The sequence below is a fragment of the Alosa sapidissima genome, chromosome 19 (assembly GCF_018492685.1).
Source record: "Alosa sapidissima isolate fAloSap1 chromosome 19, fAloSap1.pri, whole genome shotgun sequence".
NCBI classification, from domain to species: domain Eukaryota; kingdom Metazoa; phylum Chordata; class Actinopteri; order Clupeiformes; family Clupeidae; genus Alosa; species Alosa sapidissima.
This window is the reverse complement of record NC_055975.1, coordinates 21555294-21570203: the sequence shown is the minus strand read 5'-3', so window position 1 is coordinate 21570203 and position 14910 is coordinate 21555294. Positions and strand designations below refer to the sequence as shown.

Here is a 14910-nt window from a genome sequence, read left to right as displayed (position 1 = left end):
CACTGGACACTGGATATAGCAAGTCCAGCCATGACAGTTGGCCATGACCTGACGACACACAGAACAAAAGTGCTCCAGTTAGATTTGTCATTGGGGAAACAGTGCCTGGGAACATCAGTCTGCTTGCTCTAACCATGAAAATCAGATTGTTTGTTCTGTACAAGCAGGCAAGCGAGTCTTATTTGAAGTGAATGTTTTTGCCTGTGGCTGTGGGCTGAGAAAGAGAAGATAACAGACTGCCTGGAATCAAGGTTCTTTCAAACTTTTTCGCTCACACATTTATAGCCGAGCAATACCAAACAAAAACAGGAGTTTTTTATTTTTTAAAAATCAAGCAGAATGTTCTAGAGAAAACTGTCTGGGAAAGAGACAAATCAGGCAAAGAGCGGTGTCAGTCACATTTCTCACCAAGACAGACGGTGATGACCTTAAAGGCTTATCTCTACACTGCACCCCTCAACCTTAAAATGTTCTCCTCTCACAAAAGAAGAATATCCTCAACCTGTTTGTGATAAAATATAGCTCAGAGCCACTCTCCAGGTCTCCCATATTTACAAGTATATGAGAAACACAGCAGGGCTTATCTAAACAGCGTGTCACTATATTTAACTGACTGGTTTTCATGGTAAAACTGCACTTCTAGCATATAGTGGCAGGCAAAACTATCGTTCACTTTAAAGCAAGGCATGGCATATTTGTAAAAAACAGAATTCATACACATTTGCAATTCAAAGTACTTCACGAATGAGCTAATAAAAGAACATAGCACATTTAAGGGAATATCGTTGAGAGTGCAAGCAGGCACATTTTCCATGGAGCTGCCCAAATCCCTGCAAAAATAAAATCAAAGTACAGTTTTTAATGATTCTGGCAGTGGTCAGGTTCAGCCAGAAATCAAGCAACAAATTGCAGTTTGGCGAGGATCCTACTCTTGAGGCCCACAAGGCTATTTCCCTTAACTTTCAAGGCTAACAAGCTCTCCTTAAAAGGCTCTCCTTAATGCAACGTATCTCTCTTTTTTCCTAAAGACAGAGCTCTGCTTTGACTACCTATATCATTTACTCATACCGTCCTCCTTAACCAACAATTTTTTTCCCCATTCTCTGATGTGAGTCATGTTGGTGAGAATCAGCAAGGTCAGTTCTTTACTTCATGTCCTTGTGTTGGAGCGCCTCAGCACACAATATATTGTACTTCGCTCTGAGTCTGCTCTCAAGGTAGAAAACAATGTACCCAGTCCGCTCTACAGATTTGTATGACTTGCACTTGTGAGGATGTTTTTCTATGGAAGCAGGAAGTCTCTTCAGCCTCATGTTCACAGTGCAACTGCAACGAGTATGAATTAAACAATTTTATCCAGCAGTTTTGTCGTGGGGCTGTCATAATTTCTAGGATTACATTCTTAAAGGTGCACTATGTGGGCCTACTTTTTAGTGGCATCTAGAGCTGTGGTTTAAGATGGCAGAAAACCAACCAAATACCCTTCCCTAACCCCCACCTTTCCAGTCATGATATCTGGTGTTACACCCCACCTTTACGTGGCCCTATAGGGGTGAACAAAAACCCACCACTGACCCCAAATCCTACTAAATAACAGGAACACCTTTTAAAATGTACCCAACCAGGGGGATTTATTACATGAAGATAAACCATAACAAAACACTACATACACATGACACAAAGTCCAAATCAAAAGACAAGACAAAATCCCAGGCTGCGCGGCAGCAAGACAGCCAGCAGTCCCCACACCAAAAGCCTCTCCTCGGGAACTGGATCCTGGAGCCTTTAACTCCTGATCAATCAGGGCCAGGTGCTCCCAATCAGGGCAATTATCTGCGGCACACCTGAGCAGAGGTAGAGAGGGGAGAGAACAGGGACAAACAGCACTGGGAACACATGCAGCCGTACGGTAACACTGGGCATTGACCAAAACAGACACAACACACAGGACACTGACCATGACTGGCCAGAATCATAAATGAGATAACTTTAGTTACACTGTAAGTCAGCAGTGCACTTGGTTATCTGTATAATCTGATTGGAATCGGGCATTGCAAAGCAACCAGCCCCATATCCAAGGTAATCTAGGTGGCTAACTGCCTCTGTATCACTATTGGCTACACTGTAGGTTAGTTTCTCAGAGAAAACACTGTACAAGCTGCTATCTGCAACCAACCAAGTCAGCAGATATGGCCGCTATTTTAGGTAAGAGTACAACACATAAGTAATAAAAAAGTAAATTCCCTTTGGATCCAATGGTGGGCTCTGGTCACTGACCTTGATGTGTATTTTACCACATTAACACCACTCTCAGATGGTAAAACGTTCCTCCCTGGTGTTATGCATTTACCATGTGAATTATATAAGGACCTAAAACGTATTTGAAAGAGATAGCCAGCCTCCTCTTCCTTGGTGTGTGTGTGTGTGTGTGTGTGTGTGTCTGTGTGCTTAGTCATAAATGTAACACCCCTACACTTCCACAGTACTGACCCCCCAGGGCAGGACACAAAGTATGGGGAGACCTGGGTCTTTGAAGCAGCATCTGCCACAAGGCACACCACAAACAGCGGTTACCGCTTGACAGCGCTGGTGACCGGCTCGCTGAAGCCAACGCTGTGTGGTTACAGCCAGGTCATATCGACTGACCCACTTCCTCTGGCCACAGCTACAAAAAGAATGGGATTTTTACATTTCACTGGGCCAGCCAACAGCACACAATTTCTGTGGGGGAGTGTTTATGTGTGTGTTCAAGTTTTCAGGTGTTTATGTCTGTGTTCAAGTTTTCAAGTGTTTATGTGCATGTTCAAATTCATGTTTTTTTCTTATGGTGATGATCATTCACTGCTGTATATAGATTTGCTGTGGAAATGACGTGATATCTACAGTAATGTGTTTAGTTTACTTTAAAAAAAAGGAATGGATTAAGGAGAATGGAGATTAAGACAGAGTAAAGACATTGTAGCATGTGGATGTCATTACAATATTCGCTTATATAACGCTTTGTCACAGTGACAGACGTGCTATAAGAAATGGGATGAGTCAAGCTTGCCACAGATGAGCACCATGTCCTAGTTCTGAACCACAGGTACTCTCCTGAGTGAGGTGCAGTCACATCCTGCAACTGCAATCTCCTGGGTGTGATATCAAAAACCAACAGCACAGAACAAGTTTTTGCGAACGTGTTTACCAATCAGGGTATAACGTCTTGCATATTGTGCACTTGCATACCAACTTTCACTTCTTATTTTGATCCCCTGTCAAAAAGACTATGAATCCTCTTCATGAGGGTTTATTGCTGGCTGTTGTGGCACATCATTCCATGGCAGTTATTTTTAAAAACAGATGTAATTGATCATAACATATCTCTAGTCTAAAGGCAAACCGAACACTGCAATGCACAGTAGGTAGCCTAAGGCATTTTATGACGCAATGCTAGAGGACTCACTTCACAGTGAAATACAAGCAAATGCGAGCTTAGCTGGTAAGCAATGTGCTTTCAAAAGATTGTCATAAGTTCAGGATAATCGACTTTGTTAATAAAACGTTTCATTTCTCCCTCTTTTCAAGACTTCTGGCAGACTTATTTGAGCCTTTACAGTGGAAAAGCAACTTAATTCATCCATTTATAAGCTAAACAATGACTGGCTGAATTCACCCAATCACCTCCAACTAGAGGACAAACTTAAAACCGCTTAAAGTAAAAATCCTCACTGGTTCTGCTGCTACATGTAGATCTTGGTATGGCACCAAAACACCAAAAGGCTGGCCGCCAGCAGGGACAGTGGGCTGAAATCTTTGAAGCTGTACCATGGCTCCCATGGGCCTGGAGTGTGTGTGACGAGAGACACAAGATTACATTAAGCGCCTCAGCACGACACAGCACAGTGCTTTACCCATGCGTCTCCTCCAGGACAGGAAGCATGCTTAAAACCTTTCCATTTTACCTGATTCTTTGTGTCAGCTGATCGCCAGGACTGATTTGATGGGTCCCTCGTGTTAACTTGTAGCAGCAAATACACACACGAAGCCTGGCAGTGCCTCAGGGGTTGCACAGAGACCTTCTGTCACACCATCTCTAAGGGCAGAGCCATCAGCGACACATCTCTTCAAATGGTACCCAGTACGTAAAAAAAAAACTCTGATTCTGCCCGGTTCTTTTGAAAAAGAGATGCACTCAAGAGAACTGATCAATGGTGCTTTTATAGTGTGTTGGCTGAGGGATGAATTGATCCATGTAAATGTCATCAACCCTTCAGGGTTGAATAGAGATTGACGGCATCATTCTGTGACATGAAAATGAAAATAGAAGGAGCATCTTGTATGGCAATTCCTGGGGTAAGCTCTTTTTACTTACCGATTTCACAACAGAAAAAAAAAACAGGAAAATGTTGGACAGGGCTATACTTTAGTCAGCAGAAAGCATATTTTAATATCGATTTTGAGTGCTTTGTGTCCATTGGATTGCAAGCTCGTCAGCGTTCACAGAGTGAGCAAGGGACTTTACTCTCTCTTTCCTTCCTCCTCCCTCCTTCTTGACACTCACAGCTATGGTCTAAGAATAAGGGAGACGGCATCAATCTAAGATGACATATGCAAGGCTCAACCACTTTAAAGTCACTGAAGTCAATGTGAGTATGGGCACTTCGTCTCCACGCGCCACCAATACCTCACAACGTCCAGCCCATATACACCTCAATCCAGAAAATCATTCCCAGTCCCATAGTGAGGATTTGAAGGAAACATTAGGTGTTAACAGCATAAATCTTATAGACCCTTTCAACAATAAAAACAAAAACAATGCTTGAACGTTCTATTTGGGCCCCAATCTACTTCCTCTGCATTAAGATAACATATGGAATGTTAAAAAGGAAGTCTTGTGGGGCCAATTATGATGCTGATGATGGAACTCTCTTGAAAGGGTCCATAGTGCAGTGTCCATTCTGAAGTGTAGCCACAGACGAGGGAAGATGGCAGAGGCGAGAGAGGATGGGGGGGGGGGGGGGTTCTGGCAAGATCTCATAAACCCAGCTCAACCTTGTGGCTTTTGAAGCTTTAGAGGGGAAGAATCTCGCTATTGATCGGGAAATATCTGCCTGTTCTTTGCGCCGGAAGAACTGCAAACCGCTGACCGCTGAGAAAGTGGAGCCGCCGCTGAAGCCTCCGGCTGGCCGAGCAACAGCACATCACCCAAGCCCCATTCTTTACACACACACACACACACACACACACACACACACACTGAAAGATTGGCTTTTACAAATGGGAATATTATGTCCCAAAATGTTTACGCTCACTGCTAGCCACGTCATACCAGTCTTTCAGATCTATCTGGTACACAGCCTTTCCTTCCAAATGGATTCGCTCAGACATTAGATGAGTGAGTCAATCACCTGACATTGCCGTGCGAGTCTGCAAGTGCCTTAAAATCCATTTTAGGCTGCACCACAGTATGGTGGCTTTCACGATGACTACAAACACCAAGTCCGTATTAACAGCTTATAAATGGAGACATATAGTCATAAATCAACACTCTGGTACACAACAGGGACATCTCACTAAGCAAAGGGTTCTAATCCTCTTTGTCTCCCTGTCCCTCCTCAAGCCCCTTAATCAAAGTCCCTCAGGGCTGGCCTCTTCCAAGACCCCCACCCAAACGATCCTGTTTATCCAGCAGTTTTTCATCAGGGTTGGATCAATCGAGGGCTTCACTCTCCAGTCTCATCAGAGATGCAGGGCGCCCGCTAATGAGAGGGAGAACAGCTGACTGCTCACTTTTGGTCGGCTGTAGGACCTCGCCAGGGGCAGGGCAATGAGCTCCAGTAATAGGCCTACAATAAACACAAGTCTTATACTGATATAAATAAACAAACAACCAACCCCAACACCCCAATCTCAGTTGAGTATGCTAAACGATTGGAGGCTGGACTAAAGGGATCCCAAATTAGCACGCCTACTCACACGGGTACTCGATTTAAAAAACAGTTGCGCAATCTTTTCCTCTCTTCTGCATCTTTCTCTTCCGATGCCACCAATCATGATCTGCAATCCCGACAAAATGAGCAGATCCACCATCGATAACCTTCGTGGGGGTCCCAGAATGATGACTTGTGAGGTGTGAATTGAAAATGACAATACATGGACTGGTCATCTTGACATTTCATAGATGGGGGCATTTCAAATGTAGGTGGAACACTGATATTAGATTGTCGGCTGGATATCAATAAGCAATATGGAGTGGCTATCACCTGACTGGAAGTTGTATTTCACCTTGTGAAAAAGGCACCACCGGTCTGGTGGATTTTGAGTATATAGTGGAGGGTATAATACGCTCTTGATCATCTCTTGAATTATTCATATTTTGTGCACTTGGTTTCATTATTCACAACTCTGCTAACCATGCCACTCAAGGCAGGTCGGGTCAAAGAGTTTTACTGCCACCAAGTGGTAAGACAATGTTACATCAGGCTCTGACAAACTGAACACCTTAATGACTGCTGCATATGGGATCATTGATGTTAGGGGCTTGTTACATAAGGCACATCAGGATGCTTCCAATTGACAGGGAATAATGATTAAGGTCACCTTAATCTTTAAGTTATCTTAATCTTCAATCATCAAGTTATATGGAGACATTCAGAACACTCAAACAAAAGAGGACTCACAAGTAAAAGTAAATTCCAGTGGCATCAACCAGGAATGCTAATGACCACAATATGTTTAGGCAGCATACCAATGATCCCATCGGCTTAAGGCCTGATTACATTTGATTTACACAGACTTGAAGCTGGTATGAAGGGCAGTGGTCCAATCCAAACATCCAATATTTATTGACTAGGGCACCTCTGCTACTCCACCATAGACCATACACACAAAAGCACAACATAAGAGGGACAGGTGAACACTTGAACCCAGCCTTTGGTCAGATCTCTCATAGAAACTAAACCACACCTGAAATTTGACCAACTCATTCTCTGACAAAATAAATGGGAGCCTTTGTTCCATAAAGCAGCATGTTGACACCAAGCTGTGGATCAACTCCACCCGCAGTTCCTTGGCAACATGGAGAAAAATACATTAAGTCCTCACCTGCATGGAATAATGATGGAGTGGGGGGAGTTCACTCCAAGCCTGCAGTAAAACTGGTTTGGCTGGTGCAGAGCTGAGCTGCATGAACACTCCACAGAGGCATCATTTGAAACACACAAGCCATTTATCTTAACCAGCTTGAGGTACATTAGCAATCCTGAAGGGACCCCCTGTCAGTGTCACAGACCCGCATTTATCTATTTTACGTAGTCATTACAAACTCGTTTTCAGTTCAAACAGTTCATTTTAGGATCAACAGTTTGACACGGACCTACTTTAAGTATTCAAAGACACCTCTCCACTACCAGCTCCCCCTGAACGGTTTGATATTTACTTCCCATTCCCGATGGCTTCACTTTCCTCAAGGACTGCACCATTTGGGGAAAATATCTAATTGCGATTATTCTGATAGATATTGCGATATTATAGATATTATGAATATCACCAATTTGAATTGTGCCCCTCTGTGTTCTGTGCCCCTCACACACACACACACACACTACGCACACCCACCAACCAGAAGTGGCATAATCAAGGATGAAATGAATGTCATAATGTGACAAAATTAACTGTGCACAATTATGTGTAGCTTTTGCGATTAGGTAATAGCATTGGTTCATATTGTGATTACAATTTTGCAGGCCTACTTTCCTTCATCAACTCCTTCTTCATGTGTATGAGTGCCCTCTCAAAGACCACCAGTAGTTGTCAAATACTGGCAAAACTCCAAGCAAGGCATATTCAGCCATTCAGGCTTTTTACTGAATCGATGTTCCTCCATATGTTACAGCCTTATGTTGCATAGCCTGAAACTGCAACCATCGGTTCACTCAAAAATCTGCCTAGAGACAAAACCTGTAGTTATTTAATGGCACGCATCTGTACCAAAAATGAGATCGAAGCAGTTTCAATTAACCTCTTTTTATTGTTTTCTGTCAATTGTACAAAAAAACATCCTTTTATGAAGCTAACCTCATAAAAGACTCCCCCGCCCCCCACCCAGTCTTCCCTTATTTGATCTGACAAAGAGTCAACATTTGCTAAAATAGCTAAAAAAGAAAAAAGAGGTACACCTGTGTAGCGCAGCCCGATATTCTACAGCGCAAAAATGGGACAAACAGCCAGCCCCACACCGCAATAGCGAAAGATCACTTTGAGACACACATCTCCTTGGCTCATCCCTTAGCATATGCACTGAGGTTTATTTAAAAAAAGGGGGAAGAGGGGGGAAAAAAGAAGAAAGAAAAAAACAGAACCGTTGCCATGAATCAGACTAAAAAGAAGTTTTAAGAATTACAGATGAAAGCACACGACTCCTAAAAGGAAAATGATTAGGTGCTAGACTGAAATCTGGTGATGGAGATAAAGGTAAAAAAAAAAGAGAAAAAAAAAGCCCATATTTGATCAAACATTTTGAGATGTGGAGACTTCATTCAACAGTCCTAGACCCCCCCCCCCCAGTAATTCCCCACTCAATTTCTGCAGTTCAACATCCAGCATATGACTGCCAACTGCCAGCCTCATTGCATTCTCAAGATAGACATCTGACACTTAAAAGATTTTTTTTAAACCTATATTTTCAACGCCTTTTCTCTTTACGGTCGGACTTGTGGTCACGGTCGCTACGCGAGTGCCTCTTCCCTGACCGGCTTCCCTCCGAGCCGGTTCTCTTCCGGTCCGACTTATCCTTAGATCCTTTTCCGTCCCGGCCACTAGCGCCACCACTCTTGGAGGACTTGTGGCTGCGGTCGCCTCCCTTCTTCCTCTCCCGGTCGGAGGGCCTCCTCCGGTGCTTGCGGTCACGGTTGTGGCCGTCCCTGCCCCGGCTACGGCTCCTGCTGGAGGAGCTGGAAGAGCTGGACGAGCTGCCGCTGGAGCTGCTGTGGGAGCTGGACCCGCTAGACGAGGAGCTGCTCCCGCTGGACGACGTGCTGCCAGAGCTGCTCGAGGACGAGGAGCTGCTGCTGCCGCCCCGGCTCTTGCTCTTCTTGTCCTTGTCCTTGTCCCGGCCCTTGGCGCGGCCGCGGTCCCGGATTGCCTCGGGCTGGCCGTCCGTGCTGGCCTCTTTTGGCGCGTCCTTTGCAGGAGACGGGAGGGCGGCAGGTTGTTCCTGTGTGGACGGTTCAATGGGGGTGTCGAGGGGTGCGGCGGTAATAGGACCAGCAAGAACGGTACCGCCAAGTGCTGCAGTTTGGGGAACTGGGGCTGGGGAGCCATCTGTGTCTTCCACTAGAGGGATTGAAAGTTCCAGAACTGGATCTTTGGCGTCAGCCGGCTGGCCTTCCATGCCATTTTCTGGGGTTTGGGGCTCGGTCGTCAACGGCTCCTGCTGCTGGGGGCCCTTACCCTCCCCGTCCTCCTTGTCCTGCCTACTCTGGCTACCTACCTCCTCTGCCATCACCTCTGCCTCTGGGCTCTCCTCCATAGTATGATCCACCTTACCTGCTTCCTCCTCTTCCTTCCTCTTCTCCACCTCGACTACCTCCATCTGCTCGTCTGCTACCCTGGCCTCCACCTCCTCCTCAGACTCGTCCTCCTCATCCTTATCCTCTACCCTCTTCCTCTTCTCATCCCCCTGCCCTTTCTCACCTGACTCCTTGTCCTGCCGGTGCCCCGCTCTACCCTTAGGCTGCTTCTCTTTCTCTTCCCCTTCCTCCATCTCCTCATCTTCCTCCTTATCCTCTTCCTCCTCCTCCTCATCCTCCTCCATCTCCACATTGTGGCGGTTACCCGTCACCTCCACTACCTGACCCGGCTTACCCTCCTCTTGCTCTTCTTTCTTCACGCCTTCCTCCTGGGTGCGCTCGTCCTGTTCCCGGTCGCCAGCCCTCTGGGACTGGCGCCGCGGCCGAGCCTCCATCTTGTTGAGCTGCTCGGCAAAAGCCTTACGCCTCTCCTCAAACATGCCTGCAAGAAGCCAGAGGTGATCTCTACCATTCCAAAAGTACCTTCCACCAGTAATCAATACTACCATACCATAGTTTCAGCGGAGGCACCATGTGGTGTAGTTAAATATGCAAAGGCATTACAACACTGACAATGAACAACATCAACCATGAAAACCTTTTGAAAATTAGAAAAATACATATTTGCAGCCAACTGAAAATGAGAACAAAAGCACAGAGTTCCATTCCCTTCTTCTTTATAGTCTTCTTTTAAATGAGTCATTTGTCAAGTGAGTCAAGGGTCTTATTTTTACTTTCCCAGAGTAAAAACACATCATCTATGTTTTCCTCTTACAACAACCATCTCTTTTGCATTTCATTGGGGAAAAAAATACCCTTTCTCTTTCATGCATTCAATTAATTTGGGGTACAGCATAAGGGTAAACATAACTGTGTTTAGAAAAGAGAAACTACCGCCACTTACCATTCATTTTTTTCTGAGATTCCTCTAACAGCTTCTGGGTTGCAGAGCACATTTTACCAGGCACGTAAAAGATGGGCGGCTTAGTCTTTGTACGAATGAACTTGACTATCTTTGCATTGTGTGCATTCCACTCCTCTTGCTATGAAAAAAAAAAAATGAGACAACAGGGCAAGTGAGTGCACAGTGGTAAAGTTTGAGTCCTCAATAGCAAAGAACTTGAGGGAGAACTAAGACACGGAATTTTAGGGAACTCCAACTTTTGATTTCTGTCTGAATAGGATTTCTCCAGAGAACTTCCACTCAAAAAAGGAAGCACTCGAAAGGACCAAAAAAAAAAAGAACAAAAAAAAAAAAAAAAAAAGAGATACTTACCAACTGGGCAAGTTCCACTTTCTGCTCCAGAAGCCTCAGCTCAGTCTGTTTTGCTCGTCTCTCTTCAAAGAGCTCTCGTCTCTCACTCTCCACTTTCTTACGTTCTTGCTCAGCTTGCACTTCCAATTTCTGCTCAATCTCCTGCCGTCTTTTTTGCTGAGGAGAGAATAAAAAGACAAAAGCACAGAAAGGCAATTCCCAAAGATTAAATTAACTGTTAAGTTTCAAAATGTCACCCACCACTAATGACTATGCAAATTTATGAAGTCGTGTTATACAGCACTACATGGCCCATTTCTACTACTGCAGACAAAATACCAAGACACTGAGGCAAGACTATTTTTTTTTTTTTTTTTTAAATTCACCCTACAGGTGGGTCTCAAAATTTGAATATCGTGCACAAGTTCATTTTTACCCCCTAATTTCAGGGCCTACATTTCAGCGCGGGATTGTAGGTATTGCACATCATTTATGTAAGTCCCGCAAGTCGAGACATTCGCACACACATTTTACAGCGCTGTCTGATAGCATTTCAGTTTGTAAAATGTATGCCCCCCCGCCCAACTGTATTAATCCCCCTATGTTAAGCACTGAAGGGGGGAATCGCCCCCCCCATTTTGACAAATGAATTTTAAGCCCTGTAATTTAGTTCAATAAGTGGATCTTTCATATATTCTAGATTCATTAAATATAAAGTGAAACATTAAATATAATGTGAAGTATGGCTTCATTTGATACTTTTGCAAATTAAAATGACAGTCCTAACAGTAGGCCTACCAATCCAATCACTTGCCTGCCATTCTCTCTCTATGTCATGTCACTTTACCTCTCTCTATCAATCTCGCATGATATCTACGATAGTCTCACTCCAGATTATGGGAAATTGACCCCCCCCCCCCCACATGGATGACATATTTTGATTCAAAACGGCGATTTTTGAAAGCAACTAGTCTGCAGGTATGACTAAAATCTCCTGGTAGAAGGTTGCATTAACTCTAGACTTGATAAAACATAGTGGACAAAAACCAGCAAATGGCATGGCACCCCAAATCATCACTGACTGTGGAAACATCAAACTGGACTTCAAGCAACTTGGATTCTGTGCCTCTCCACTCTTCCTCCAGACTCTCAGGACAATGATTGGACCCTGATATCCAAATGAAATGCAAATTCTGTTTGGAGTTTGGACCACTGAGCAACGGTCCAGTTCTTCTGGACAACTATCAAGTCTGCAGTTATTCCCATGATTGTGGTTGTGTTTACTAAACCAGAGTTTAAAGGCTCAGATCACCAACATTTCTTTATTATGACCTCTTTCTTCTAATATTTTGAGATACTCATTTTTCAATTTCAATTTCCCATAATCTGGAGTGAGACTATCGTAGATATCATGCGAGATTGATAGAGAGAGGTAAAGTGACAACATAGAGAGAGAATGGCAGGCAAGTGATTGGATTGGTAGGCCTACTGTTAGGACTGTCATTTTAATTTGTAAAAGTATCAAATGAAGCCATACTTAAATTCTGCGTACTGTTTCATATTTCACTTTATATCTAATGAATCTTGAATATATGAAAGATCACTTTGAACTAGATTAGGGGGGGGGGGGGGGGGGGGTCAACTTTTCCACAATACATTTCTGTGATGAGTTCAATTTCTTCCACAAGAGAAATAAAAAATGTTGGGACATTGACTAAAACTAATCACAAACATGTTTTAAAAACATGGTGTACTACACCATGTCAAGTAGCAATTCATTCTTACCCTGTCGTTAGCGACATTAGATTCTTGTTTAAATTTCTGTAACGTTCCCATCAACAGGCCAAACATGCGTCGATTTCTGAAAAAAAGAGAAAGTGAAGGGGGGAACCCTTCCATCTGAGACACTATTGCAAGGCTCAAAGATACAGAAATCATGAGCTTTTCAGACAAATGTGCACTTATAAAAATAAAATGGAAAGAAACTGTCTGGGTATTTAAGACTCCATGATGAAAGTAAAAACTGAACAACAGTTTGAAAACCATTACCTTTGCTTTCCTCGCTCATCCATGGTCTGATCCTGAATCAGATCTCGACGTGTACGCTCTTTGGAGGTAGCAACGACGGATGACTGCAACGCTGGCTACAGGTACAAAGACAAATGTTTGTGAAATCGGTCCTTCAAATGTGGCCTGTTCTTAAAGGTCAACACTTTCTTTTAACTAGCCAGTTTCTGATTCCATTACAGTGCTACCTTTCAGATAGCAATTACATGACTCTGAAATGCAAGGGAGAGTTTCCTCACTTTTTTGACATCGTCATCATCCTCAGCGTCACTGTCATGGCGTGAATCTCTCCTTGCTCTCTGGTCTCCAGCCAGTCTAAGAAGCAAAGAAATGTAAAACTGTGTTAAGAAAGGCCCTCAAAAACAAAACCATACTTCAAGTCTTCAAAAAGTCCAAAACTTGTGCTTCTAACAAAAACGCCATTGATTGTGAACAGCCAGCAGCTTAACCTGGCAACTAAATGTTGCAAATTACATTTGCCTTTCTTACCGCAGAAGTGCTCCTTCAATATCCCTTTGCTTAGCTGGAGGTCCTCCACCAGAGTCAGAGAGTCCACGCCTGCAAAAACAAGTTCTCCTCATGAATAGGGTCCGCAGGAAAAGGTGAATCAACCTCAGCTCAATTCAAAAACTTGGGTAAAACCAACTCAATAGATTACCTCAACAAGTTGATGCCACGCCCCCTACCTCCACCGGGGCCTGGAACAGTCAGTCGCCTGGCTTGGCCAGGTCTGAAAAGTAGAGAGAACAGGTTAAGGTAAATACAACGTTTCTGACACTTACACTATAGGGAGATACACCACTCGATGCTGACAAAATTAGAACAAAAAAATAGTTATAAGATCATATGAGCATTTTAAGTTAGTTAGTGACTGTATGCATCTCTGATTTGCCCCACGAAAGTGGTACGTACCACATTAAACCAAACCCTTTTACTATACAAAATACTTGACCTGGTAAGGCCGGAGACTGTATAGCACAACTACTGGTCTGGCTGCCTACGTTGTAACCTTAGAGAAGTCAGGTGGCTAGCGGAACAGACTGCACGTAATGGTATGCAATTAAATAAGGAAGATACTGGTAATTACTACAAACCAATTAAGTGCGTCTAGCGTTGAACCGAATACATTCATGTTAAACGTCAACATATCATGCAAACATCCGCATCTTGATAGAAGCTTCAGAATGAGCTGTTATGCTAGCTGACTAGCTAAATAAACAGCATGCCTAGGAAATGTGCAAGCTCAAGGGGGAGTGTGGCTAACTAGCATAGGGAACATGAGGTTATACAAGTCAAACTCTCTTATAAAGGAATCTGAAATGGTACACCGTAAACGGAAATTAATGGCATGCAGGAAACAAATGAGCAAACTGGAATACTCGGAACATCCACGGACACCTGACTAAACGTTCAGCTTGCTAACGTTACCTCAGCACGTACACGCATGTTAGCTTACTAGCCAGCTAGTGATAAATTGGCTAGCTAGCTAGCCAGGGCGGTGCAAATGCTAGTCGATTATGTAAGAAATATTCCACAAGCACTCGACATTAAGCTTACCTGAGTTCATTTGGGTCTCTGCCAGTTAATTTGCGGATATTTTCGTCAACATTTTTCAAGCTTTCTTTTGCTTTCTCGAGCTGATCTTGCAAACTTCTCACAGCCACCGCCATCTTAGCCACAACAAGCACACATCAATGAAGTCGGCGCAAAGCATCACTGGGTGAACATGGGCGCGACTCATTAGCGGCAGAAACATTAACCAATAGAAACCGGACCAATGATGGCCTCCGATACTGAGACGGTGTAGGACGGGCATACACAAATTATCAGTCACAAATATAAGTCTATGCAAATATGGGAATCCATGGTTGTTAAATTCATCAGTTGATTCTGGCAAAGAAGTTATGCTACGAAAAGATAGTGTGCAAGTGGCCCTTGGCCTTCACTGTAAAAGTATTGCCAGTTTTACATGGCAAATGTCATACATTTTGGAGAACTGTGCAACTGAGACAATAAATGGAAAAAACAATCAGAGCA

The 14910-nt window shown here is 43.8% G+C and overlaps 1 protein-coding gene across 1 annotated transcript; it reads right to left on the bottom strand.

Moving 5' to 3' along the window:
* Positions 1–7991: 7991 nt before the first annotated feature.
* On the bottom strand, positions 7992–14610 carry pnn (pinin, desmosome associated protein). The gene is made up of 9 exons (XM_042072826.1): positions 14431–14610; positions 13532–13603; positions 13363–13431; positions 13113–13188; positions 12856–12950; positions 12592–12667; positions 10828–10983; positions 10456–10594; positions 7992–9993 (listed from the first exon to the last, which is right to left on the bottom strand). The coding sequence occupies exons 1-9, from the start codon at positions 14541–14543 to the stop codon at positions 8666–8668; spliced, it is 2124 nt and encodes a 707-aa protein (XP_041928760.1). The 5' UTR covers positions 14544–14610; the 3' UTR covers positions 7992–8665.
* Positions 14611–14910: the final 300 nt, after the last annotated feature.